We start from the raw sequence: 24,510 nt of genomic DNA on the forward strand, positions 1-24,510 counted from the left end.
TAATCCATCATAAAAAGCCAGGAAAAGCCATGCCAATATTTTTGAGTTTATATAGCTCATCCATGAGCCATATAAACTCAAAAATATTGGCATTGGGTTTCCTGACAATTGTAGTTGAAGTTTTCGGATGTTCCTCAAATAAAATGATAAGGAGATTTTCTTAGCAATAAAAAAAAATACTAATCCATTAGTTATGTCACACTTTTAGGGGGAAGGGGGTTTTGGAAACTGTGACGAGTCATACAAAAAAAATTAAGGTCCATACAAAAAATGTGACAAAGGGGGGAGGAGGGGTTGAAAATGAACCAAAAAAAAAAAAACATGGATTGATTCGTTAGCATGAGATTTTCGAGCATCTATGATTGAGATTTAGATGTGTTACCCCCCTAGGGCACAACACATATTTTTAAATGCGTGAAATTAGTACACGAATTTATGTACCATACGGTATATTGATGTGAATATTTACTCACGATTTATAGGATTCAAATATGTTATTCAGGTTTATCATCTGTGGCGGTGTTACTGGATAGAATGTTCAGAAAATATGTTGATGGTTCGTCGATGGATCGATGTTTGATGTATTGTGCTGCTACAGAAAAACAATCTGACCAAGTAGGGATATTATTTGTAGCGCTCAGATTCACCAGTCAACAATCGATATCAATCTAAGCAAGGAAGAAGAACAAATATTATAGACTCATGAGCCCGTTTCGGTCCGAATTTAAAGTTGAAGTTAAAAAATCGCCCTGCTTTTAATTATTGGATACCCTTATGAAAATTCCTCATAACCAAAATTCCTGACACAGACAAATACAGACATTCTATTAACATTTTGGTACGGCAATTTAATAAAAAATCTAATCTGACATCCATGACCCTATCTTAAATGATTCGTTCATCAGTAGGAATTATTAATGCGTTTTTCTATTTTCCACAAAAATACCCCAATTACCAGCATCCTGAAATCTCTATTTTAAACAATTGCTCCCATGTTGGAATCTGAGTTTCCCATAATTATAGGAATGCAAGACGGAATTTCTCAATTTTTCCAGCAACCAAAACATTCTCATCAAAAGCAAAAGCACTGTTAGAGTACGTAGTTCTGCATAGAGCACAGAAAGTTTTCAATTTTATTTGATAAGCAACCAAAACTCGTTTCCATCTTATACACATCTTGATTACCGTTTTGTTGCTGATGCTTCTGGCTGTGCTAATAGCGTTAAAGATTAATTCCTTACTCTGCTTACTTCTTCTTACACAAGTGCTACATGTTTAAGTACAATTTCATAATATTTTCCTCGCATGATTGAGGATCGCGGACTTACATTGTTTTGTTCAATTACACTTCTGAATTGAATTTTATTTACAGGTCTAGGATGCCACCTGCCGTTAACCTGCAAGTGGCAACCCATTTCTACACCCGGTGCCTAATCGGAACTCATCTGCTGTATTTACCTATCTTCCTTATTTTTTGCTTTGTAATTCTACAATTTCCTCGCTTCCTGGTATTTTTTTTTGTTTCAACTTAAATCGAACGATTCTATGTTATTTTTTTTTCCTTTTATATTCACTCTAAATTGTTTCATTCTCAATCAATTTGAATATCTTTTCTTTTGTTTGATACTTTGAAACGTACTTTGGGAAGAAAGATCACTTGAGCTGCGTCCTAAAAAGCAGTCATTTCACTATCGTTTACAATTATATGCGTGTATGTAATGGTTTGTAGGAAAATATCTCTTATCTTTTTTGTTTTCTCCCATAGGCGTATACTTCAGAATTCCGTGCATATTACAAAAGCTACTGCATTCTGCTGCTGTTTGTATGTTTCCAGAGCACTTTCCGAAACTTACTTAGGTAACCTGACTCAGTCAGAATCTCTGAATATCTAGTTGCTGATAGAAAATTTGATTGTTCTCTGTTTGATTCACTTTCACGGAGTTTCAACTTTCTCGTACAGTTACAAAGGAATAAATAACTTTAAAAACATCGCTTCACAGTACAACTTTAAGCAATTCAAGTAGGATTCGACACTTTAATGATAATTAGTTGGTTTAGTTATACCTCATCTATCTGCGGGTTTCGGGCGGAAGGTTCTGCGCCTCTTCAAAATTCAAATCACAATCCACTGGTCACAATCTCGAACGAGTCAGCAGAAATGATATAAGGAATACACCACCCAATGCAAGGAAAGAGACTCTTAAAATAAATAATCATTAAATGCTACCCCTCACGTGGGGCTTTGGCTCAGGTCACGCATAGCTCTGCGCAAGGTTTTGCTGCGATTGTTGCAGCTGCAGCTGGCATGGATCCAGATGAGCCAAACTGCCGTCCAGATTCAGGTTCATATTGCAGTTTCCCCGTTCAACCCAGTGCCTCAGACGGCCCCGGAGCTCTTCCAAGCTTTTCGATTTGGCCTTGTTGATTCGTTTGTATTTGACGTCCTTCGGTTTGGTCACCGATCGGTGATTGGACATCACTCGATTGTAGTTTGTCACCGCTCCCACTTTACAGCCATTGCCCGGAGGTGTGTCGGAATCCCCGTCGCAACTCGAGTTGGTGATAATAACAGTCGTCATGGTTGTACTGGTGATCTTTGTCTTAGTTGTACTTTGGTTTTCCTTCGAGTCATCCGATTGATCAGACGATACGCATTTCTCAGTTCGGTTCTTAAATTTGTCCCGTCTCTCACTGACTGCATCGGACTGGTTCTCACCACCTCCAGCAGCACCTCCCTGAGGTTCCGGATCTTCCTCGACACTGTAGACAGTCTCCAGCACCTCCGGTCGCCGAAGAAAGCAGTTCGACCGCCTCGTATTGTTGTATTTCAAATTGGTCGTCTCGATTGCATCCGAAATCGACCGCACTATCGTCACATCGTTGTTGATTTTGTTTCCTCCGCAACGGGACTTGAGCGAACCGCCACCGAAGTAGATCGAACTGTTGCAGTCCGAATCCACGTCCTCCAGGACGACCGCCGAATCGGAGTCGTTCAGCGAGTCAAAGTCATTGCTATTGTTGTTGCTGTTGTTGTTGCCCAAACCGATGGCCGGATCCATGACCACATCGATAATGCCGTGGTCAATCAGACGACTAGATAGGGTTTCGATGATCTTCTGCTGCCGGTAGATCGTCAACTCCCGCTGGTACAGAACGTTGGACACTTGCTTCTGCTTGCGCATGATCCGCGATTCCAGGAGCAACAGCTGGCTGGTAAGGTAGTTGAGCTGCTCGGCCTTCTCCTTCTGCAGCCGGTGGATTTGTTCTTGCTGTAATGGTAAGAGAAATAGACGTTTTTTTTTATAACAGGTTGATGCTTTGGAAAATTATGTTTTTTTTTTCTCTACGGGACCATGATTTCTGATCTCTTAGAGATTTTGAGGAAATTGTTGACTATCATTGTTTATTGAATATAAAAAAGAGAAAATCACATTCCTGGCTATATTGTCTTTCATCATACAAATCCATGAAAAAAAGTATTACCGAAAAAAAAATTAGCTCCGATTTCTCTCAAACTATGTATATTTGATCCTTATCGAAAAAATAGACCTGTATTCAACCCGAAAATTTCATAGTTTTACCCCGAATCTTGCCAATAAGTATACTAAGTCCGATATCTTGAATATTTCTCTTAAAAGCCCGAATATTTCTTCAAGCTCAGATTTTTTTCCTTTCCATACTACAGGATACCCAAAATTAAGTTTGAAAAAATCGCAATGTCTGGCATTTTGAATATTTTTGATAATCTTTTAGCACCTGGAAAACTCGAAAATTTCTCCATTCTGAGATGGATTTTTCTCACATACCTTACTGCTACACTTTTATGAACGTTCTTGCTCCATAATCTTGAACAGTTTTATAAGACCAGGATCTTCAGGATTCTCAATCGAAGCCTCAGAATCTTTAAAAGTTTTGTTAATCCTGGCTCTTGAATGTCAGTGTTCGGAATCTTGAACATTTTACAATGTTCAAATTTACTTTTTTTTTTCTTAGGAACTAATCTCTTGATATCTTTGCAAATTTGTCAAGTATTTACTTAGGTTCATTCCAAAAAGTGTTCAGAATTATTTGTTTTGCTCTCAATATGTCCCTCAATAATCTTATGGGGGATCGAAGTAGGCCGCGCTGCGAAAATGACGTGTTTTTTGCTGCGTCGTTTTTATTCTAGTAAAAATGTTATAAATTTACAATTTCATTTTTAAAAAGTGTTAATTTGAAAGTACAGAAGTGATGTTGAAAAGTGCATTTTCAAATTCTTATCCGTTGCATGTGGTGCCGACTGTTCTAATAGCGAATTCATTTATTGTTCAGTTCCAACCTGGATCGGGTATCAAGATTGGGTCTGCTTGTTTTCTGACAAACGTCAGTTTGCTCGTTTGTTTTTAAAACCTAGCTCAGTTTGAGGTTCACACTGACAAAAAGTTCGGTTTCGCACTGGATTGGAACTGGTGTTAATCCCGATAATAAACGAATTCGCTATAACCTACGCGTAGTTACGGTCAGCTAAGTTTATTTACCTTTTCGTTCCTCTATCCTCGATAGGAAATATTCATCTAATTCAAGAAGATCATTTCAAAACTTGCTAAATACGCGTCAATCAAGTATTGCACTATTGTTTGATTGAAACTTTCAGTACATTTTCAATAGTGTATATTTGCATCGATAATATATTGGAGCGGGGCTTATCATGTTTGAAAATAGCTTCGGAATGCTTGCGTTCTTGAAATGGGCTATTGTAACTGCTGTTGAGCTGTCACCTTCTAACTCCCGGGTGGTTCAAGCTTCTTTGCATTCATAAGAAATGATTGCAGGCAGATTTTATCCATAATACAATTCCACATACTATTAATAACCTTTTACAAATGAGAACCTCCTATCGATCAGAATGAATTGTGCATATGTTTAGGATCAACACACATTTTCAGGCACTAAGGAGCAACATGATCGAGCTACGTTTCTTAATTCCAAAATCTGAAGACTGTTATGAATAATATGTTAAGGCAATGGGCAGCAACAACGGACAGATAAACTACTTACAGCTTCTATTTATTAAATGCTTGATATAACGATTGTCAGCAACGCGGGCTGGGCGTATCCTATGGCTTACACACCCACTCCCTACTAACAAAAATCTACCCTTCCCGTGACACTTATGAGGGGTCGTAGAGTTCTTTGCATCTCAAGTAAGTGTCGGACTAACATTCCTGCCCTTTTTCCACCAAATGCAAGGACGTGGCCAGGACAGCTCTGGTCCATTGGAGGGAGACACATCCTCTATCTAAGAGGTAGTAATTAATCACAAATTACTATCTAACAACAACGGATGAAGGTGGGTCTCCTTCTTAACAACAGTTTGGAGCTCGTACCACCTACGACATTGTGCAACCTGGTTTATGCTATGCTATGCTTATCGAAAAAAATACACCTGTATTTTATTATTCACCCTTACAGTGCACCTTTCCGAGTTAGGGTGGACCAAAAATCGACATTTTAGCCCATAAGTCGGACTCGATTATCCGCAGTCTTAATTTGTTTTTCACTGCGGGTAATCAAGTCAGTTTTTTTTTATTGTTGTTCTTATTTTTTTTGAATCTGTGAATCATAAAAATTATTATTGATTCACCCCCCTTAAGTGAGGAAGGTTTTTTATTACAACACATTTTTTTTTATTTAACTTAAAAATAATGACAATGAGTTCAAACAGGTATAAATGTTTGCCATAAATCCCGTCAAGCACAAATAACAATTTTCCAAGTGTAATTTGTTTTGTTTACTATAAACGATAGACTACAAATCGTCAGTTAAAATCATCGTATTGTAGTGAACTGTTTTCGAACATTTAAATACGAAATGATGGCGAGCGGAAATAAGGATAAAGGTGTTCCAGTGAAAGCCAAAAGGCAAAGAGTCGTTTGATGAAAAAAACAAAAAAAAAATACTACAAGATTTTGAAAGAGGCCTAGCAATCCATCAATAGATGAAATAAGGAGGAAATACAATATTGCTGCATCAACCGCGTATGGCCTGAAGAGAAGCAAGCTAAAAATCGAAGACCAACTATGTTTTCAATATCACTAGAATGATCCTTGGAATATTAACATCTTGCTTACAAATAGTGTGAGTTTATCGTTATACACTGGAGTCGCTATTTACGCGGGTTTTTTTTCACACGGAACATATCCCCCGCGTAAAAAGCAACTCCAGTGTACTCCTAATCAAAATAACTTCTGAGAGAGGCATGGGCTGTCTTTGTGAGCTTTCGAAATATTTGCTGTAAATGTATCACAAATTATACCAATAAATGTGAGCATTTTTTGACGTAGGACTACGTCTGTTTTTTTGATAAGGGGGTACACTTTGCGAAAACCGAAAATAAAACATGTAACAAAATTATGAAAGAATTTGAAAATTAATAACTCAGCTGCCCCAGGACCAATTTCAATAATGTTATCACCAATCGATCAGAAATATTTTGACGCATCAATAGCTATGCTCTTCGACTGACACTTTTCAACAAGAAACTATTGAAAAAGTGGTAATGCCAAGCATTGTCCAATGTACAAATAAAAAGTGATAATTTTATGAAATAAACGTTCATCCCAAACCCATTCATTATAATCGAGTACCACTTGGTTGCACATTATTCTGCTTTAAACTGAAAAAATATAAAAGGGCGCTGCTGTCTAGCCTCAACTCAAATAGAGACGCTCTCGCTGACCCAGCCATGGATAGTGCCGGAAATCCCGGGAGACGGTCTAGGCCTAAGGACAACAGTGACAGTGCGACAGCCGCGAAGAAGCTGCTGGACAACAATCCGTTCTCCGTTCTGACAGAATGCCGCCCTTCTACGTGAAGGGCTTTCCTCCCGGACTGTGGAAAAAAAATAAACTTCTACATCATGCAGGGTGTCCGGTGCACCATCCAGTTGTGCACGGAAGGATACAAACTGATGGTTCTGGCGTTGAAATATTACAAGGCGGTACAGACCATACTGGACCAAGCACAGGTGGAGTACTTCTCCCACGACATCGAGGCTGTTAAGCCGTTCAAGGTGGTCCTGCGAGGACTATACGACATGGACACAGGCATCCTCTTGGAAGGGCTGATGGCTAATGGACTGAAGCCGGTCCAAATTCACAAGATGGCCCGCCACAACAAGGCAGTCAGGTATCGCGGCCAGAACTCAACAACTTTGATGGACCTCTAGGGCATCCCCGTCCTGTTCAACATTGTGATGAAGTGGGAGCGGTACAAGTCGGTCAGTTGTGGAGTCACCCAATGCTCGAACTGCCTGCTGTTCGGGCATGGAACGAAGAATTGCCATATGGTCGGCCGCTGCATCAAGTGTGGCAAACAACACAAACCCGACGCCTGCGACTCGATGAAGCCGATCCCATTTGCGCCAACTGCGGTGATGCTCACAAAGCTACGATACAAGCAAGGCCTGTCAGAAGCGCACCGAGATCACCGAGATCCGGAAGAAATCATCGACGAGAAACCAGCCCGGCCGCAAGAAAGTGCCGGAAATTAATGACCAGAACTTCCCACCGGTACCACGACGACCGATTACAGTGCTTCCACTGCTTCCACTCAATCAACGATTGGCTGCTGCTCGTGCCGCTGCTACTGCTGCGACGGCCGCCACCGCTCAAGTTCAAACTGCCGGAGTCCCTGCAAACTCAGGTCAAGAGACGACTGCTGCTAAACTGGCGTCAGGATGGACCATCCCTACCGCAGCCAGAAATCAACGATGGTTCGTCGTTCACCGCAGCGGAACTAACGATCATCTTCCTCAAGATGCACGACATTGCCAACACCATCAAGAACAAATCCGACCAGCTCCAAGCTGTGGCTGCCTTCATGCTCAGTTATGGATCGTGAGCTCATCAAAATCACAAACTGGAACGCTTGCTCGCTCAAGAGCAAAATTATCGAGTTCGTTGACTTCCTCAACGAACATAGCGTCGACATCGCCATCATCACCTGAATTCCGGCTCGTGAGGTTGGATCGGACAAGCTCTGGGGGTGGTGGAGTGGCCATCGCTACCAAGAACAATATCTGCTGCCGGCTGTAACCCAGTTTCCAGCTGAAAATGGTTGAAGCATTGGGAGTAGAAGTCTTCACACCCGTCGGCCCCGTCACCATCATTGCGGCCTATTGCCCGAAACAAGAAAACGCCAGGGATGGATCCGCGGCAGACCTGCGGAGGGATATTATCAAGATAACACGACGCCGTGGAAAGCTAATCATCGCTGGCGACCTGAACGCCAAACATCAAGCTTGGGGCAACCAAAGGCGGTATCAGAACGGCACCATCCTAAACGACGACCTGCAAGAGGCCCAGTACACCAACCTGGCGCCGGACGCTCCCACCCGGTTGAGCCGGTTCGGCGTGCACTCCATCATCGAAATCTTCGTCAGCAACATGGAGAACATCTCCCAACCACCAAGAGTTAAGCTCGGACCACTTCCTTGTGGTGGTGGAGATGGGCTCCTCCGATAATCGATTTCATGCTTCCTGTCGGAATTACCACCGGGTAAGCTGGGATCGGTTCCAACAAGTCGTCGACGAAGTCATCGATTTCAGCGCCCTACTGGAGACGACTGATGACATCGATAGATCTCTGTGCGCCGTCGAGGAGGCGGTATCCCTAGCCCGCGAACAACACGTGCCAGCTTCCAGACGGGTGAGTAATTCTCTGAACCTTGATCTGAATACTAAAAGCCTAATCAGACTCCGTAACGCCATGCGTGGGCAGTACCAGAGAACTGGACTGCCTACCTTGAAGACCCATTCCAACCGTCTAACAAAACTTATCAAAGGTGGAACTCAGAAATGATAATTTTGCCAATAACATCCATTCCCTCCCAGATTGTGCAAAACCCTTTTGGAAACTAACAAAAGTCCTCAAAACTAAACCGAGGCCTATTCCATCGCTGGTTCCCCTGAATTGTCCCGACGGTTCAGTGGTTAACCTGATAACCGCTGCCGCGATAGGTCACCATTTCGTCAGCTCCCACAATTTCGGACAAAACATCACCAGCCCTCATGAAGCTGAGGTTGCTGAAAATGTAATCAATCTCCACCAGGTTCCTAACATCTTTCCCGAGGAATTCGAGATCACAGCTGACGAACCGTTGGCTTATATCAAAACATCCAACATCAAGCACTTGAGTTCCAGATTCTACAAACATCTGGCACTGATTTTCAATCAGTGCGTCCGACTTGGCTACTTTGCCTCGTGCTGGAAGTTAGCTAAAGTCATCCCCATTCGGAAACCTGAGAAGGATCCTTCCTCTCCTTCAAGTTACCGACCCATCAGCCTTCTCTCAGGGTTATCCCAGCTGTTCGAAAGGGCAGTTTACAACCGGCTTCTAACACCTGCCGAAGAAAACAACATCTTACTCGAGGAGCAGTTTGGTTTTCGAAAAGGTCGATCAACCGTCCGCCAACTGACCCGAGTAACAAACATTCTTAGACGGAACAAGGCTGTTTCAAAAACATCTGCTATGGCATTGTTAGACGTTGAAAAAGCGTTTGACAATGTCTGGCATGATGGCCTGGTGTACAAGTTGCATCGGTATGGTCTTTCGATCTTCCTCATGAAGATCATACCAAATTATCTATAGGACAGGACGTTCCATGTCTCTCAGAATGGCACCACATCGGATGCCTTTAACATCGGTGCAGGTGTGCCCCAAGGAAGTATCCCTGGTCCCATCCTGTTAAATCTATTTACCTCCGATATTCCGGCTCTCCCTGATGGTGGATCGTTGTCTCTGTTTGCAGATGACACATCCATCGTTTACAAGGGTAGGGTCATCGGAGCTGTGACTACGAAACTCCAGAGAGGCTTGGATGTCCTGTCTGATTATTTCAACAGCTGGAAGATTCGTATCAACGTGACGAAGATCCAGGTCATAATTTTTCCACACTCAAAATCTCCCAGACTTGTTCCGTCTGAAAATAACAAAATCTGTCTAAACGGCACAGTGATGGAGTGGTCCAAAGAGGTAGTCTACCTCGGACTAACACTCGACAGCAAGCTGATTTTCAGCGAGCTTGTTGACAAAACAAAAACAAAATGCAACATCTTGATAAGGTCGTTGTACCCGCTAATGAAAAACAAGCTTGCTGTCTACAAGCAAATAATCCTTCCCGTCATAGAGTACGGGTTGCCAATCTGGGAGAGTTGCGCACATTCTCCTCACCTCAAACTACAAAGGATCCAGAACAAGATCCTAAGGATGATCCTCAACAGTTCGACGCGTAGTAGAAATTCTGACGTCCACCGCCTGGCTGGTCTTCAGATCTTGGCGTTACGGAGAACTGCTACCATCGAAAGGTTCAGAGATTGCTGCTTGCGAACCGATCAACAGATCATTAGGGTTCTGGCACGTTAGGTTAGGCAACTAGGTTAAGTAGGAAGGATATCAAATTTTCTAATTAAAATCAACTACTACAATGTAAAACTAAAATCAATCAGTAACTTGTTACAGACAAAATCACCAAAGATGAAGAGCTTTCGGGCTAAATCAATTGATATGTACAATAATGGTAAACCACAAGACAATAAGTAAATAATCAAACATTTTAGTAGTAGTAGCCTCAACTCATTTTCGCTTCGGACGGCGTGGTGAGCAGGCAGCAGAAGCATCAATAGCAGCAGTAGGAAGGTGGTGGCTGGTTAGGTAGTCCACTCTTCTAATTTACAACAATTACTGGTCTTGGTAAAGGAGGTGCCAAGTGTAATCGCAAGGTTCTTCGTGATAACCGCCATCCGTCGTCTGGTTCGCCGTGGCGGTGTCAAACGTATCTCCGGTCTGATCTACGAGAAAACACGATGTGTGCTGATGGTGTTCCTGGAAAATGAGATCCGTGATGCTGTCACCTACGCTGAACACGCCAAGCGTAAGCGGCCATGGATGTCGTCTACGCTTTGAAGCGACAGACGCACTCTGTACGGTTTCTGAGAACTCAATCATCACCAACTTTGGCAACAAAACGGCCCTTTTCAGGGCCAACAAGCTTATTACAGTAAAGAGTTGGAATAGAATTTATCTGTGCCTGTTTGTCCATATTCAGAACCACACGTCCCCAACGACCACACAAAATGCTCTCTAGAGTTGTAATCTTGTAACCAAACTTGGAAGCAGGAGTGCAAGTGATTTTGATCGATTCTCTTCATCAGTTTTCTCTTTGAAAAAATAATTAAGTATTTAGTACGCATACCTACAATTCAAAAACGGAAAGAGTTAAGATAATAGATGATCGATCAATTAAAAGAACTAAATGCTCTTCGCATTTGTTCCGTCCACTAGCGGTCCTACTCTAGCCACAGACCCTTCTACCTTTTTTCTTCTGAAAAATCTTTCTAACTGCGAATAGCCTGTAAATTTAATAATTATCTATATGAGAGACAGTTCTAAACCTTGAGCTGTGGATCCTGCGTATGGAATAAGCTTGATTTCAATTAATTAAGTTTTGAGATACTTGAATTTTTCAACGACTTTTCCCACACCTTACTCTTAAATGTAATAAAAATATCAGCAAAAAATGTCATAAAGACATCCATGTACCATGTTATAAATCCCTCCTACCAAGTTGACGTGACAGCATTTTCTGAAAACATGTATGTATCTGTCATTTGCCCGTCAAGCCTTGATTTAAAATACATTACACGCGTGTCCGATGGAATTCAAACGGTATAAACTCCAATGTGGCGTAAAACTGTCAGCGTTTTTCCGACAAATCTCTCGGAACAAAAAAAAAAACGAAGGGTGACACGACCTCCTATGATACCAAGGCGCACAAGGAGCAGAGAAACGCGGCTGCTCGTTCTTGTCAAAAGAAATGTGACGTAAGCGCCAAAATCAAAATTGGTCAGGAGATACTTTTTTTTCTGTGCTGTTATAAACCAGCAATTCCACAGAAAAAAAAAGTTAGAGTAGTTCATAGAATTTCGCAAAAATAGGTTATTTTGATCCTTATCGAAAAGTATCAGACCCGTCTTTTTTATTTCGCCACTAGGGTGGCCTTTTCCATATAAGGATGGTCCGAAAAAGAACGGTTTTATTTTTTTTTTTAAATCGTGGCTCAAAAGTTCAAATGAATGGTTTTTAAATCTTGTATTTAGTAAAAATATGAATATGGACTTTAATCGTGGTTTACATTGAAAAAAAGAAGATTTTAATCGATTTTTTTGATTTTCATGGTCTTGGGACCAAAAAAAACTTAACATGCTATATTTTTTCTTGACAATTTAAACTTTTTTACACAACATGTAAAAAAATTCAGCAATGTAGGGTAAAACGCTACTACGTCGTAATCGCCCATTTTCGTTCTATCGATCAGAAAAGATCAATAATATCAATGATTTTACCGTGTACGAATCAATAAAGGGTGTCCCACATCAAATTGCATAACGAAAAAAAAAAAAAACATTGTTGAAAATTACCTAGTCTACCGATCTTTTTCTAACTTTTATACAATAAGATATAACCCATTAGTAAGCTTTTGGCTTATTAATTTCATTCAACTTCAATACCATAACCGTACGCTCGCACCTTACGCTTAACTCTACTCATTAGGCTACGTACATCATCTGGCTGCAGCTTCTTCTGTACGGAAACCTACTCTTTCTTCAGGTCTTCCTCAGATTTGACCTCGTTGGGATGCTTCCGTACCCGAGCAGAGAATGAAAAAAAAAATGAAAACTAAATTTGATATTTTGATATATGCATTCGTGATAACATATTTTGCCTACCGTGTGGTCGAGTTAACAGTAATCATAACAAAAAGGAGATCTAAATGGTATATGTAGAATATTAAAAAGATAACAAATAATGTTATATTGATAAAAAAACTATGTGTGCGTTTTGATATCAGTAATTTCGTTAATAATGAACAAAATAAGTAATCGATATGTTATTATAACTATGGTAGGAAACAAAACAAAATAAAAAATCCTAAATTAGTTATTATTTTGATATCATGATATCAAATTAAGTAATCAGAATGTTTTGAAATCTATTGGTTTTTAATTAAAAAAATGTCAATAAAGTGCGATTGGTGCCATTTTTTTTTATTATTTTTTTTTTATTTTTTTATTTTTTTTTTTTTTTTTTTATGGCCACTTTAACACTCTTGGGTCATTCGTGACTTGTCCGGGGGTGAGATTTGAACTCGAGACTTTGACGTGAGAGGTATGGATGTTAACCACTACGCCGGGGTCGCCCCCTCCGAATGGTGCCATATTAAAATAAAGAAATGGAAATAATCATCTAGTGGTACAAGAAAATGTATACTGAATCGCTTTTGTCATTATAGACAAATAACAAAAGTTAAGTGAAGTTTATTAGATCCAATAGCAAAGAAATAGACGATGTGAAGTTTTAAAATTTAAAGTTTCGAAGTTTTTGAAGTTTCGAATAGGACACACGAATCATGTAAACAATTAGTTTACCAAGATTCTTATATTATTATGAATGATCAGTTCCTACACATCGAACATATTTTAACAGACATGAATGACGATATTTATTTTGTTGGGAGAGAACTTATCCCAAGTAACATTTTAACTTTTATGAAATACTACAAAGCAACTATAAAACAACATTCATAAAACCCTGGTGAAGGCTATTTTGTCATTAATGCATCCACCAAAACCTCATTAAGACTAGAATATGTCTAGTTGGCCCACCCTGGAGAAGGTTCTGAAGGGTGCATTCTCGAAGCTCTTCAAGATTGATTTACTGTAAAAGGTTGTATGACGAACGCATTGAGAACCATTTCAAAGCTACAATAAAAGCTATTTAGCAACAATAAAAACCCTTTCCGAGCCATTTCCCCTAGCCGCATGCTGAATCCACTAGAAAAGCACCAATCAAGATAGAAAAGGATTTATGAATCCGATCTTATCAAAATAATTAAAATAGAAACTGATGGTATAAAAATATTGTTGAATATCCAAATTTATAACAATAGTTCTGATTAAGTGGCCTAGTTTTTAGTGCCTTATTAAATTTCATGTGAAATGCACGTGAAAACATCGAAAAAATTAAGTCCACCCTCGTAAAACGTCGATTTGACTAATTATTTAACATTGAAAAAAAAATATATATTCTTCAGATCGAGCTGGGTCGAGATTTTTTTATTATTTTCGCATTTAAATGTTTGCTCAATGCTAAATTTATCAAAATATAGTTAAATCTAAGGAAATATTGATTGAAAATCGAAGATTGTAAAAAACAAGCAAACTAATTGTAACATGGCGGTGGCATAAAAGTTGATATTCATGGGTCATTTGTGAAAAAGTTGTTATGCTTTCAAGAATTCCTTAACAAATTAATAAGGTTTTAAAATGGCTTTTATGAAGAAAACTTGCAGGCTGAATTGCATTTATCTAAAGCTATTTTGCTTGATCCTAACCCGTTCAGATTTATGGCAGCATTTATGGAGGCGAAGTAGCCTGCAAAAAGTTAAACGTCTAAGTTTGTTTATTTTTCGATAGTTGCGCTGTGGGATCCAGGGTTCTTCCAGGTGGTTTTCTCCCGATAGATTGGGAGATTGGTTACTCAGACAGTTTGCGATACGGTTTTACAACATTTCGCATTTCGAACAGCTGAAAGCGCAATCGTTCCCGAAAAAGATCCCCTTCTTCCGGATGGTTACAGAAGTGCACCATCCAACGATGCAGGGATGTACGCATGAATGAAATTTTCGAAGAGTTGATTCTTTCGCCGAATAAAATCGCTGCTATGGATCGGAAACCAGCTAATCTCCGCTAACTAACAGTTTCAGTGGTTTGCTGTCGGTTGTCATCTTTTCGCAAGATCTGGAGTAGGCTGGTATGTTTTTTTAAATTTTCGACCATGTTTTATGAATTCGAGGGCCCCGCTCAATTTGCTGATCTCCGCCAGATGTCCTTGGGTATGAATGTGACCCCGTTGGCATCGTACCACTCCAGGACAACATTTGAATAGTGGCACGAAGCTAGATCTGGCCAGAAGATCGTAGGGCCCTCGTGTTGCTTCAACAGAGGAAGCAGACGCTTCTGTAGACACTCCTTGAGGTAGATTTCCCCGTTTACAGGCCCTTTAATCACGAACGGCGCACTCCGTTTGCCACATGAGTCAAGTTTGCCGGCCCGTGACTTTCCCACCGTATTTTGCCGTTCGTCACGATTTGGAGCCTTCTGCACTCTGTACGTATGCAGTCCCTCCCGGTGCTTGGCTCTCTGAACGAAAGACTTGGACAGATTCAACTTTTTGGCCACATCTCTGACCGAAGCATTGAAATTCCGCTTAAACGCTTTCACGACACGCTTGTGGTGCTGATCACTAATGGAACATCCATTCTGACTGCATTTCTCCTTCCGTTTGATGCTCAGAGTTTCGTAGTAACGTTTAATCAAAAGAATCCACCATCGACTGCACGATTATGAGTTGTTTTTCAATGTCCCGATGAGACAGCGATAAAAATACAGTGTAAACAATACACTCTAAACTACTTCTACCGAAATTTTCAAGAGAATATACCTGATGGGTAATTTTCTTCAGCGTTTTTTCCGTGATGCAATTTGATGTGGTACACTCTTTAAATGGATTGTTCCGATGCGTTAGTTCATTAGCTACAACATAAATCTTGTTAGAGCGCATTGTTCTCAAAACAAAAGAAGCGCTCCTAACGAATCCCCTTTTTCTATGTTTATCCGTAGGATGAAAAAAAAAATCTAATGGCGTTTCAATCAGTGCTGATAAAAATCCTTTCTTCTACACTCAATTTAGCTGAAAATGAAGAAAACCTTAACAGATAGACCAACTACCTGCATGAATTTGAATTTTGATATAAACAAATTCCCTTGATCTAGGCAACCTCTGAGTATCAAAAATAACATTTGTTTTTCTTCATTCGTGGATGGATTCTCATTATCGCCTCTGTTGTTGTAAATATTGATATTCGTCTTCATCTTGGTCGGGATGATATTGAGGATCAAATAATCATTTTGCTTATTTTAATTTTAAACAAATATAGCGCTGAAGAACGTGGTGCTTAGACATAAGTCGACGGCAAATTATTGCCTCAAGCTGAACTGATGATAATATCGATGATTTAGGCAGTGTGGTCGACAATACTGGTGAATATCAACAAACGCGTATTCGTTGATGTATAATAAACTCATTTGTTCTTTCGCTCGTTTCGTAACTACGAAGATGTTCAAAACAAACGCAATTCATCGACACTGGGTTGAAGCGATACTCCTTGCATGTGATGGTAAATGATAAAAACAGACACTGGTTTCAATGCGTTAGGATGGAAAAGAAGCTGGTAGGACAAAATTTTAATCAAGGAGCAGTGTTAGATTTTAAACAATAGCTCAACAATGTGTAGCCCTTTATCAAATCCAACGGTACGTATGGAAAGGTGAATAAATTTAGAAGCCATCTTTGATAAAAACATTTATTTTTTTTTATTAAAATCCGTTCATGAAAGAGAGGTAAAACGTGGGTTGTACTAAGTAGTTTCTTTTCTGAGCAACATTTTTTCAAAAATATTAACTTTAACTAATCATGTTTCTATTACTACATGCGACGTTCAGCATCTCCAACTATGAAAAATATTAAGTTTTGAATAATTGAGGCCCATGGCAGTTTATAAGCGACAGCTAAAAACTTAAAAATTTGAAAAATTGTAGCTCAGAAAAAAAACAAAAAAAAAACATGCATCGTTTAAATGTTTATGAGTTATGTGAAACAGTCCAAATTAAAAAAAAATAAATAGGAAAAATGCTGATTTTTAGGAAAACCCTAACACAGAGAGGAACAAAATTACCAATTGCTACGAAAATCTAAGATCCACTTTAACTTTTTTTTCTATGGAAGTGCAATGTCTGACTGCTTTGTATTTTTATTCTTTCTTGTTCCTTTTCTTTTAAATCAGTCAGTCATTACTTCAATAAAATGCTAATATCTTTTCAGGATCAACTCGGATCGTCTTCCCGGTCTTGGACAAAGTTGTTGAGCATATCATTTCCTATTGGACTTCCATACAAAAAAGTTACAGTGGATCTTAAAATTTCGTAACAATCGGTAATTGGGGTACAGTGCTTTCCCGATTTTGTCTACCCCCGATTTTGTCAGGTTTTTTCTCGATTTTGTCAGCCTGCAGATTTAACTAAATTTTTGAGTTTTTAAACATAAATTCTTAAACTTTGAGCTGTTAATAGTTTTTTAATCTTACACTTCGCTAAAATGGGAATTTTAGGGAAAGTGGGGATAAAAGGTGCATACAGGGTAAAATTAACAATTGACGATTTTAAGCGCTTTTTTTTCGCAATCAATTCAACGCACAGGTCTTTAATCCAATGTACCTATTACATTTTAATTCATTTACATTAATATAATATTCTCCTACTAAGAATTATTAGTTTTGAATTGCTGTTTGCTGGAAAAATCATTTTAACCATAAAAAATCTGTTTCTTTTTTTTTTGGCAATTGAATTAAAAACATTGCTTCATTGTCAGCAACATTTATTCTTAGATTTCGTCATCGCAAATTCTCGAATTCAACGGAGATAAATAACATCGTCAATTGAAAGGCACAATGCTTCAACCTAATCGGCCATATTAGCTTTTGTTTTGGTTTGTCGGAGAGGCAGTTTGAATTCAGGAAAGGGAGATCAACGGTGGATGCAATTCGGACAATGGTCGAGAGAGCCGAGAAGGCGTCCAAACAGAAGCTAAGAGGAGATCGATATTGCACCGTGATAACGATCGACGTTAAGAGTGCGTTTAACAGCGTAGCTGGAAATCCATTGCCAAAGCGCTGTATAGAATGAGGGTCCCAGACTACCTGTGCAGGATTTTGAGGAATTACTTCCAGACCCTGGTTCTGGTCTATGAGACAGATATGGGACAGAGATCGATTAGGATCACAACGGGAGTTCCACAAGGCTCCATTATTGGTCCAACGCACGCCTTTGCCTCGAAGCACGTGTTGAAATACCTGGAAATGATGATCGATGACCGGCTAAACTTCAACAGCCATGTCGAGTATGTCTGTGTGAATGCTTCGAAGGCCATCAACACAATAGCTAGAATCGTGCTGAACAACTCTATTCCCAGTAATATCAAGAGGCGTCTTCTGGCTAGATACTGAGATATGGAGGTCCAGCCTTGTTTTGTAGCACTGGGAACGAAGCAGAACGAAAGGAAACTGAGCAGTACGTTCCGGCTCATGGCCATGCGGTGCGTACAGAACCATCTGATCGGAAGCAGTATGTGCTATCGCTCGAATGGTCCCTATCGGCATCACCCGGTGGAGGACAGCGAGTGCTACAGTCGGAGAGAAGCCGGCAGAGTACGGAAAGTGGTGAAAGCGGAGTCTTTGGCAAAGTGGCAATAGGAGTGGAATACGATTGATAACGGTAGATGGACACACCGGTTATTACCAATACCTTCGACCTAGATGTACAGAAAACACGGAGAAGTCAACCACCACCTGACGCAGTTCCTGTCTGGCCACGGCTGCTCAGGAAATACCTGCATCGGTTCGGACACCCAGCATCACCCCTCTGTCCGGAGTGTGGCAACGGGTATGAAACGCCGGAGCATATGGTCTTCGACTGTCCAAGATGCGGGACTGTGCAAAGGGAGATGCCTGTCCTTAACGTGGAGGATGTCGTCGATGAAATGTGTCCAGAAGAAGGCACTTGGAATGGAGAGAGGAGCAGCGATCTAGCAACGCCAGCTAGAACTGAGAGATGAGAAGTGCATGAGCACAGCCCCCTCGAAGTAGGCGTTTCAGCGTGGTCCCGGGGGATCCAGGCAGAGGAGAGAGAAAGGAATGGGCTTTAGAGGAGCTGCACTACCCAACTAACATTTTCAGCTTTATAAGCCAACTTTTTCAGCGTTGTGCTGTAAAGTAACTGAAACAAAGCTGCAGATACAGCTACAAGCAGAAGCTAGCAAAATAGTTTTGGAGAGCGTTTGCTCAACTTTTTCACAACCATTATTCAATTGTCATTCACACTGAATAACGTCATTCAATAAACGCTAATGTCACTTCTTTGCAAATTTTAATCAACTTTCAACTTTTAGCTGGAAAACAAAGCTAATAAAGCCAATATATTACTTATTACCAACCACTCTGCTAAATAACATAAACATCAAAAGTGCATTTTCAACAACTAAACATCCTATACTCAACTAATCAACTGTGTTAGCGCTACTTTGGAAGCTATTTTACAGTCAACTAGATTTATTTTTAGACGAGTGCAGTTTTACAGCTTTTACTCTGCTTCTTTTCAAAGCTGAATTAACTAGTCGAGAAAAGTGATTCATGTGCAGCGATCTTGTTGTAGAAGGGCATGTATTTTTGTTTACGTCAGTTCAAAGTGTTGGCGTAGCAAAGTTGGTAGTATCAAGGTTCGCTAATGCGGTCGTCTCGAGTTCGAATCTAGGTTTCCGGTACAGTGTAAATCATTTGGAGGTGTGGTTATAACTAATTTCGATTAATTTGATTCGCAATAAAATAACCTTGATAAATTCCTCCAACAAAAAAGAGCGTAAACGATATTTAACCTGGTGTCAAGAGAAAACTGTGAAGTGATTATTGGATATTTGGGTACAGGTTGAGTAAGCGCTTTTCAATTACCCACAAAACTAAATAGCAGGATAACAGCTGCATAGAAGTGTAAATAGATATGAAATAAGAGCTTGTTTCAACCGTCACAACAGCCATAAGTAGCTGACTAAGTTCGCCAGATTTGCTTATAATAGAGGTTGAGTAAAGGTTTCCTCATATCGTATAACATTTGAATACAGCTTGAGGCCGTATGAATGAAATGAGTAAAGCGTTTACATTGCGAAAATCGTTAGTTGGGTAGGCAACTAGTAGATACCCCCCATGCAAATTTCAATACAGGTCTAGCTTTTTGAAGCCCCCCCCCCATTTTTTCTGCTTTGAAAGGTGATACATATTTCATTATAGTCAAAGGAAAATTGATTCTATAATTCTAATTATTTGATGGTTTAGAAGAGTTTTTACAAATAATAGCCATATGTAGGACAAGCAATGCTCGAATTGAGAACCTAGTCTAGATTCGCGCGAATTTACCTTAATTATATGTCTTTGAATATTAGCCTTTACTAACTACAGTTCCCCTATTGACTATGATCTCTCCATGAAACAGGCTATTCAAGGAGTTCCAGATCAACTTCGACTTATCTCAATTCCCCGTATTTTTGCTGAAAAGTATCAATAGAAATTTTTGCTCTGATGGATCACGCATTAATGGATCCACTGGCTTCGGCGTGCTAAATGAATATTCAACCGCCTTCCGGAAACTTCAGGAACCTTGTTCCGTTTATGTTGCTGAGCTAGCAGCAATCAACTTCGCATTGGGGATGATTTCCGACATGCCCATAGACCATTACTTCATCTTCTCGGATAGCCTCAGTTCGATTGAGGCTATTCGGTCGATGAAACAAGGTTATTTCCTTTCAAAGGTAAGGGAGCAGATGAGTGTGCTGGTCGAAAGATCATATAGAATTACCTTTGTATGGGTCCCCTCACATTGCTCAATCACAGGCAGACTCTCTCGCAAAGGTGGGCGCACAACAAGGCGAGATTTATGATAGAAGAATTTCACATGATGAGTTTTTCCCACGTCAGAGTTGGCAAAACGATTGGGCAAGAAATTCTCTTGGGCAGTGGTTACATTCCATTTCTCCAAATGTTTCTTCAAGAGCGTGGTTCAAACGTCTGGATGTAAGACGGGGATTCATTCGCGTAATGTCAAGACTTATATCCAACCACTACTCGCTAGACGCGTATTTCTACAGAATAAACCTCGTTGACAGCAATATATGTAGGTGCAGAACCGATTATGATAACATCGATAACGTAGTTTGGCATTGCCCTGTATTTCCCCGCATTTGCTGCTGTTAAAAATGTCAATTAAAAAATTAGGGATTTTTGACTCCGCAAAGTGTCACACACCACTGAGCCTAGTAAATAAACGAACCAGTTAAAAAGGTGGGGTAAAACGCACCCCGGTGTTATATGACCTACATAGTTTTTTCTCGTATATTAAAAGAATAATTGATATAAACAATTTCCCATATGACTGTTCTGCAGCTCTTCTAGTGATTATGGATGAAACTCAATTAAATTTGTTTTGCAAAACATGTAAATAAGCGTTGTTGGTCATATTATCCCATAACACCTCGTTTCCTATAAGAATTTAATTATTCTGTAATAATTTTGATCACAAAAATAATGCGAAAATTTTTCCCGTTTTTGTCAGCCTAAAATTTGAGAAGGGGCTGACAAAATCGGGATAGCACTGTATTGGGTTTGGTGAGGTTTGGGTTGTTTGAAACGCTACGTAGTGTTTTTAAACAATTTAAACTTCAACTCGAAGCAAAAAAGGTTCAAATAGGCAAATGTTGACTGATTTGGCTAAAGTTTTGAAAAAAAAGCCTCAGGATTGCATATAGAATAAGCGGTATTATGGCGAAGGGGAGGGTCATGTTTAGGTCACTCTAATGGCGTTTACAGTTAGTAAAATGCGATTTGGTTGAAATCATACATAATAAAAAAAAAGTCATCAAATTTCAGTTAAACTACCATAAATGTGTACATATTTTGAAATCTATTACTTTTTTTTCTAAACCCGTTTAAACGTAACACATCGGTTGAAAAACTACAAGGGACAGCCCAATGTGGTTGTACGAACAGTTGACGTAGGACTACGCTCACATATGATAACTATTTTGAACGAACGTTATTTAAAATTCCCGATATTATTATGACATCCGTGAATTTCACCCAAAGAGTAATAATTGGTCAGTGTCCATTTTCCGTTTAATACTAATAAGATTCTTTTTCAGTTCATGTGTAATTATTCTAGTGTTAGAAAATATTCCAAACTAACTCTTTCTTTGAAAATTGAAATTTGAAATTTGACGTTGTTGTAAAAGGATACTGTGAATACCCAGTTCAAAAGGGAAGCATCCTTCTGCCACTACTGTGTCTTCGGTGGCTATAAAACAAAGCAAATGATCAACCATATTCATGAATTATTCAGAAACTTACAGCAGACAACAAAGTAAACAAGGGGCGATGGTACGAACAGTACGCAATAAACCTTTTGGTTGGCAATTCTGGTATTTTCCTTGCAAACACCAAATCGATGCATGTGCCACCCAATGTAGTGGGCAGCTGTGATACGAGATCGAGTTGCATAAAATTCTTCATTAATTGGACGAATCCGATATTGATATTTGTGTCAACCATATGATATGATCACCATAAATACTTCTTTTTACGGTTACTGCTGGACACGGGTTGACCCGGTGGTTGGAAAGGCAGCGAGCTTCGCTACGAGAAATGGGCACTCCGGAGAGTCGGCCCAGTTGCTTCAGGATTAGAAGTTTGGTTGATACAATTTGGCTGGTTCTAGGAATTTTATTCATGTAGTAGGATTCCTAAACCATCTCTTTTGAAGTTAGTTATTGGCCCTGAAGAGGGTCGTTTCAGATAGGGAAAATGAACGAAGCTTAACCTCCGAAACCATACAGGGTTCGCTTCAGAGCGTACGCTTGACGTCTTCAGAGTAAGTAACAGTGTCACGAATGACGTTTTCCAGCAACACCTTCAGCACACCTCGGGTTTCCTCGTAGATCAGACCGGAGATACGCATTACCACGACGAGCCTGATGACAGTCTTGAAAATACCCTGTAAGTTATTATGCAACACCTTACGATGACGCTTAGCTCCTCCTTTGTCGAGTCCTTTGCTTCACTTGCCACGTCCAGGCAATGTTTATGCTGTTTAAACTGCCTTCGGGTACGGTTGACAATAGATGCGAACTAAGCAGAATGGCTCGTACCAAGCAGATCGCTCTTAAGTCCACCGGTGGAAAGGCTCCTCCTGAAATCGCCCAGGACTTTCATGACCGATCTGCGCTTCCAGAGCTCGGCCGTTGCAGGAATCCAGCAAGGCCATCTGGTCGGTCTGTTCGAAGATACCAACCTGTGCGCCATCCACGTCAAGCGTGTCAAAATTATGCCAAAGGACATTCAGCTGGCTCGTCGTATTCGTGGTGAACGCGCTTAATTTCTCCGTCGAAATATAACAAAGCTGGCCCTTTTCAGAGCCATTAAAAGATTCCACAAGAGAGTTGGGAAGGAAATTTCTGCTGCTTTCACACTGATCGCATCACAGTGAATCCTGATCTTAAAATTGCAACCAGCAAATGCCCTAGAACCAAAAGCGGTGCGATGCTAGTTTTCATTGCTGTGACGACGACTGTAAGGGGCTTAGAAGCAGAAGGATGAAAGCCAATTCTCTATCGATTTCCTCTTTTGTGATCACCATGTCTTCACTTATCTATTTCGCACTATTTCTGCTATACTCATCTTCTATCATCCACAACAACAATGGTTATCAATGAATGTTGGCCGTCGAGTTAACGTTATCCGACCTTCTTAGTTGCTCCTCCGTGAATGATCAGAACTAATCAACTTGCACAGTGCGGTTGTTCCTAGAGACCGAGAATACCTCTACATCTCCATGGCTTTCTCGGGAAGGATAGTTGTGTAAGTGAGGTAGGTTATTTTTAAGTTAGGATTCCCTGTGGTAAGTGATGCGATCGGTTAAAGCAGAATTTGTTTTTATTTCAATCTAGTGGGGATAGGATAAGGCAAAGTGAAAAATTGCAAGGATGGGGACGGGCCTGAGATTGAACCCCGACCATGTACGTAATTGGTCGATTTATTAGTTAATTCGACGCTTTTGGACAATGCTGGACATTTACCACTTTTTCAATAGTTTCTTGTTGCATTGCTTCGATGCGTAAAAATATTGCTGATCGATTGGTGATAAAAAATTTGAAATTGGACCAGGGGCAGCTGAGCTATTAACGTTCAAAATCTTTCACAATTTTGTTTCCTGTTCCATTTTTGGTTTTCACGAACTGTACCCCCATATAGAAATCGCAGACGTAGGCCTACGTCGAAATGATTTGGATACTCAAGATAGTAACTACCCAAAATCGGTTTTAATAATAACTTTAAATTTTGGAGTTGTTAGAATAATTTACAATTCGATTTCTTCGAGTACTCGACTACACGAACAATCTACAATGAGTCAATTGAAAAGTTTTATTGTCATGTAGTAACACCGTGTAATGGTTCAAAATCATGTCTTTGTTTGGCATCAATAGGTGCTATTCTAAGATTGACCATAGAGGCGTTTACGTCACTTTGCTGTCGCACGGCAGGCTTCTGCGTTCATAGGATACCATAAATTGTAAAAAAACATGCATGGCTAACCGGGGGCGTTCTGAGCGGAAGTGAACGTTCCATCTTCGTTGGCAGCCTTGCGAACGGAAGAAGGATTCGGAAATTCACGTGCGTTCTTTGATTTATTCACCCCCCCCCCCCCCACACTAGTCAATTGATATGGTAAAGAAAATCTATACAGCTACCCACTCTTTCC

At 40.1% G+C, this 24,510-nt stretch overlaps 1 protein-coding gene across 2 annotated transcripts in view; it reads right to left on the reverse strand.

Moving 5' to 3' along the window:
• Positions 1-1,090: 1,090 nt before the first annotated feature.
• The window catches only part of LOC135700728 (uncharacterized), a 310,244-nt gene continuing 286,824 nt past the window's right edge, over positions 1,091-24,510 (reverse strand). For both annotated transcript variants that reach the window (XM_065221344.1, XM_065221353.1), the window contains exon 6: positions 1,091-3,269. In XM_065221344.1, the coding sequence (XP_065077416.1) occupies positions 2,253-3,269 (1,017 nt within the window). In that variant the 3' untranslated portion in view covers positions 1,091-2,252. The remainder of the gene's footprint in view (positions 3,270-24,510) is intronic.

This window comes from Ochlerotatus camptorhynchus, unplaced genomic scaffold, assembly GCF_037179485.1.
Source record: "Ochlerotatus camptorhynchus isolate MF236.1 unplaced genomic scaffold, CSIRO-AGI_Acam_v1.1 ptg000012l, whole genome shotgun sequence".
In the NCBI taxonomy this organism is placed as follows: Eukaryota; Metazoa; Arthropoda; class Insecta; order Diptera; family Culicidae; genus Ochlerotatus; species Ochlerotatus camptorhynchus.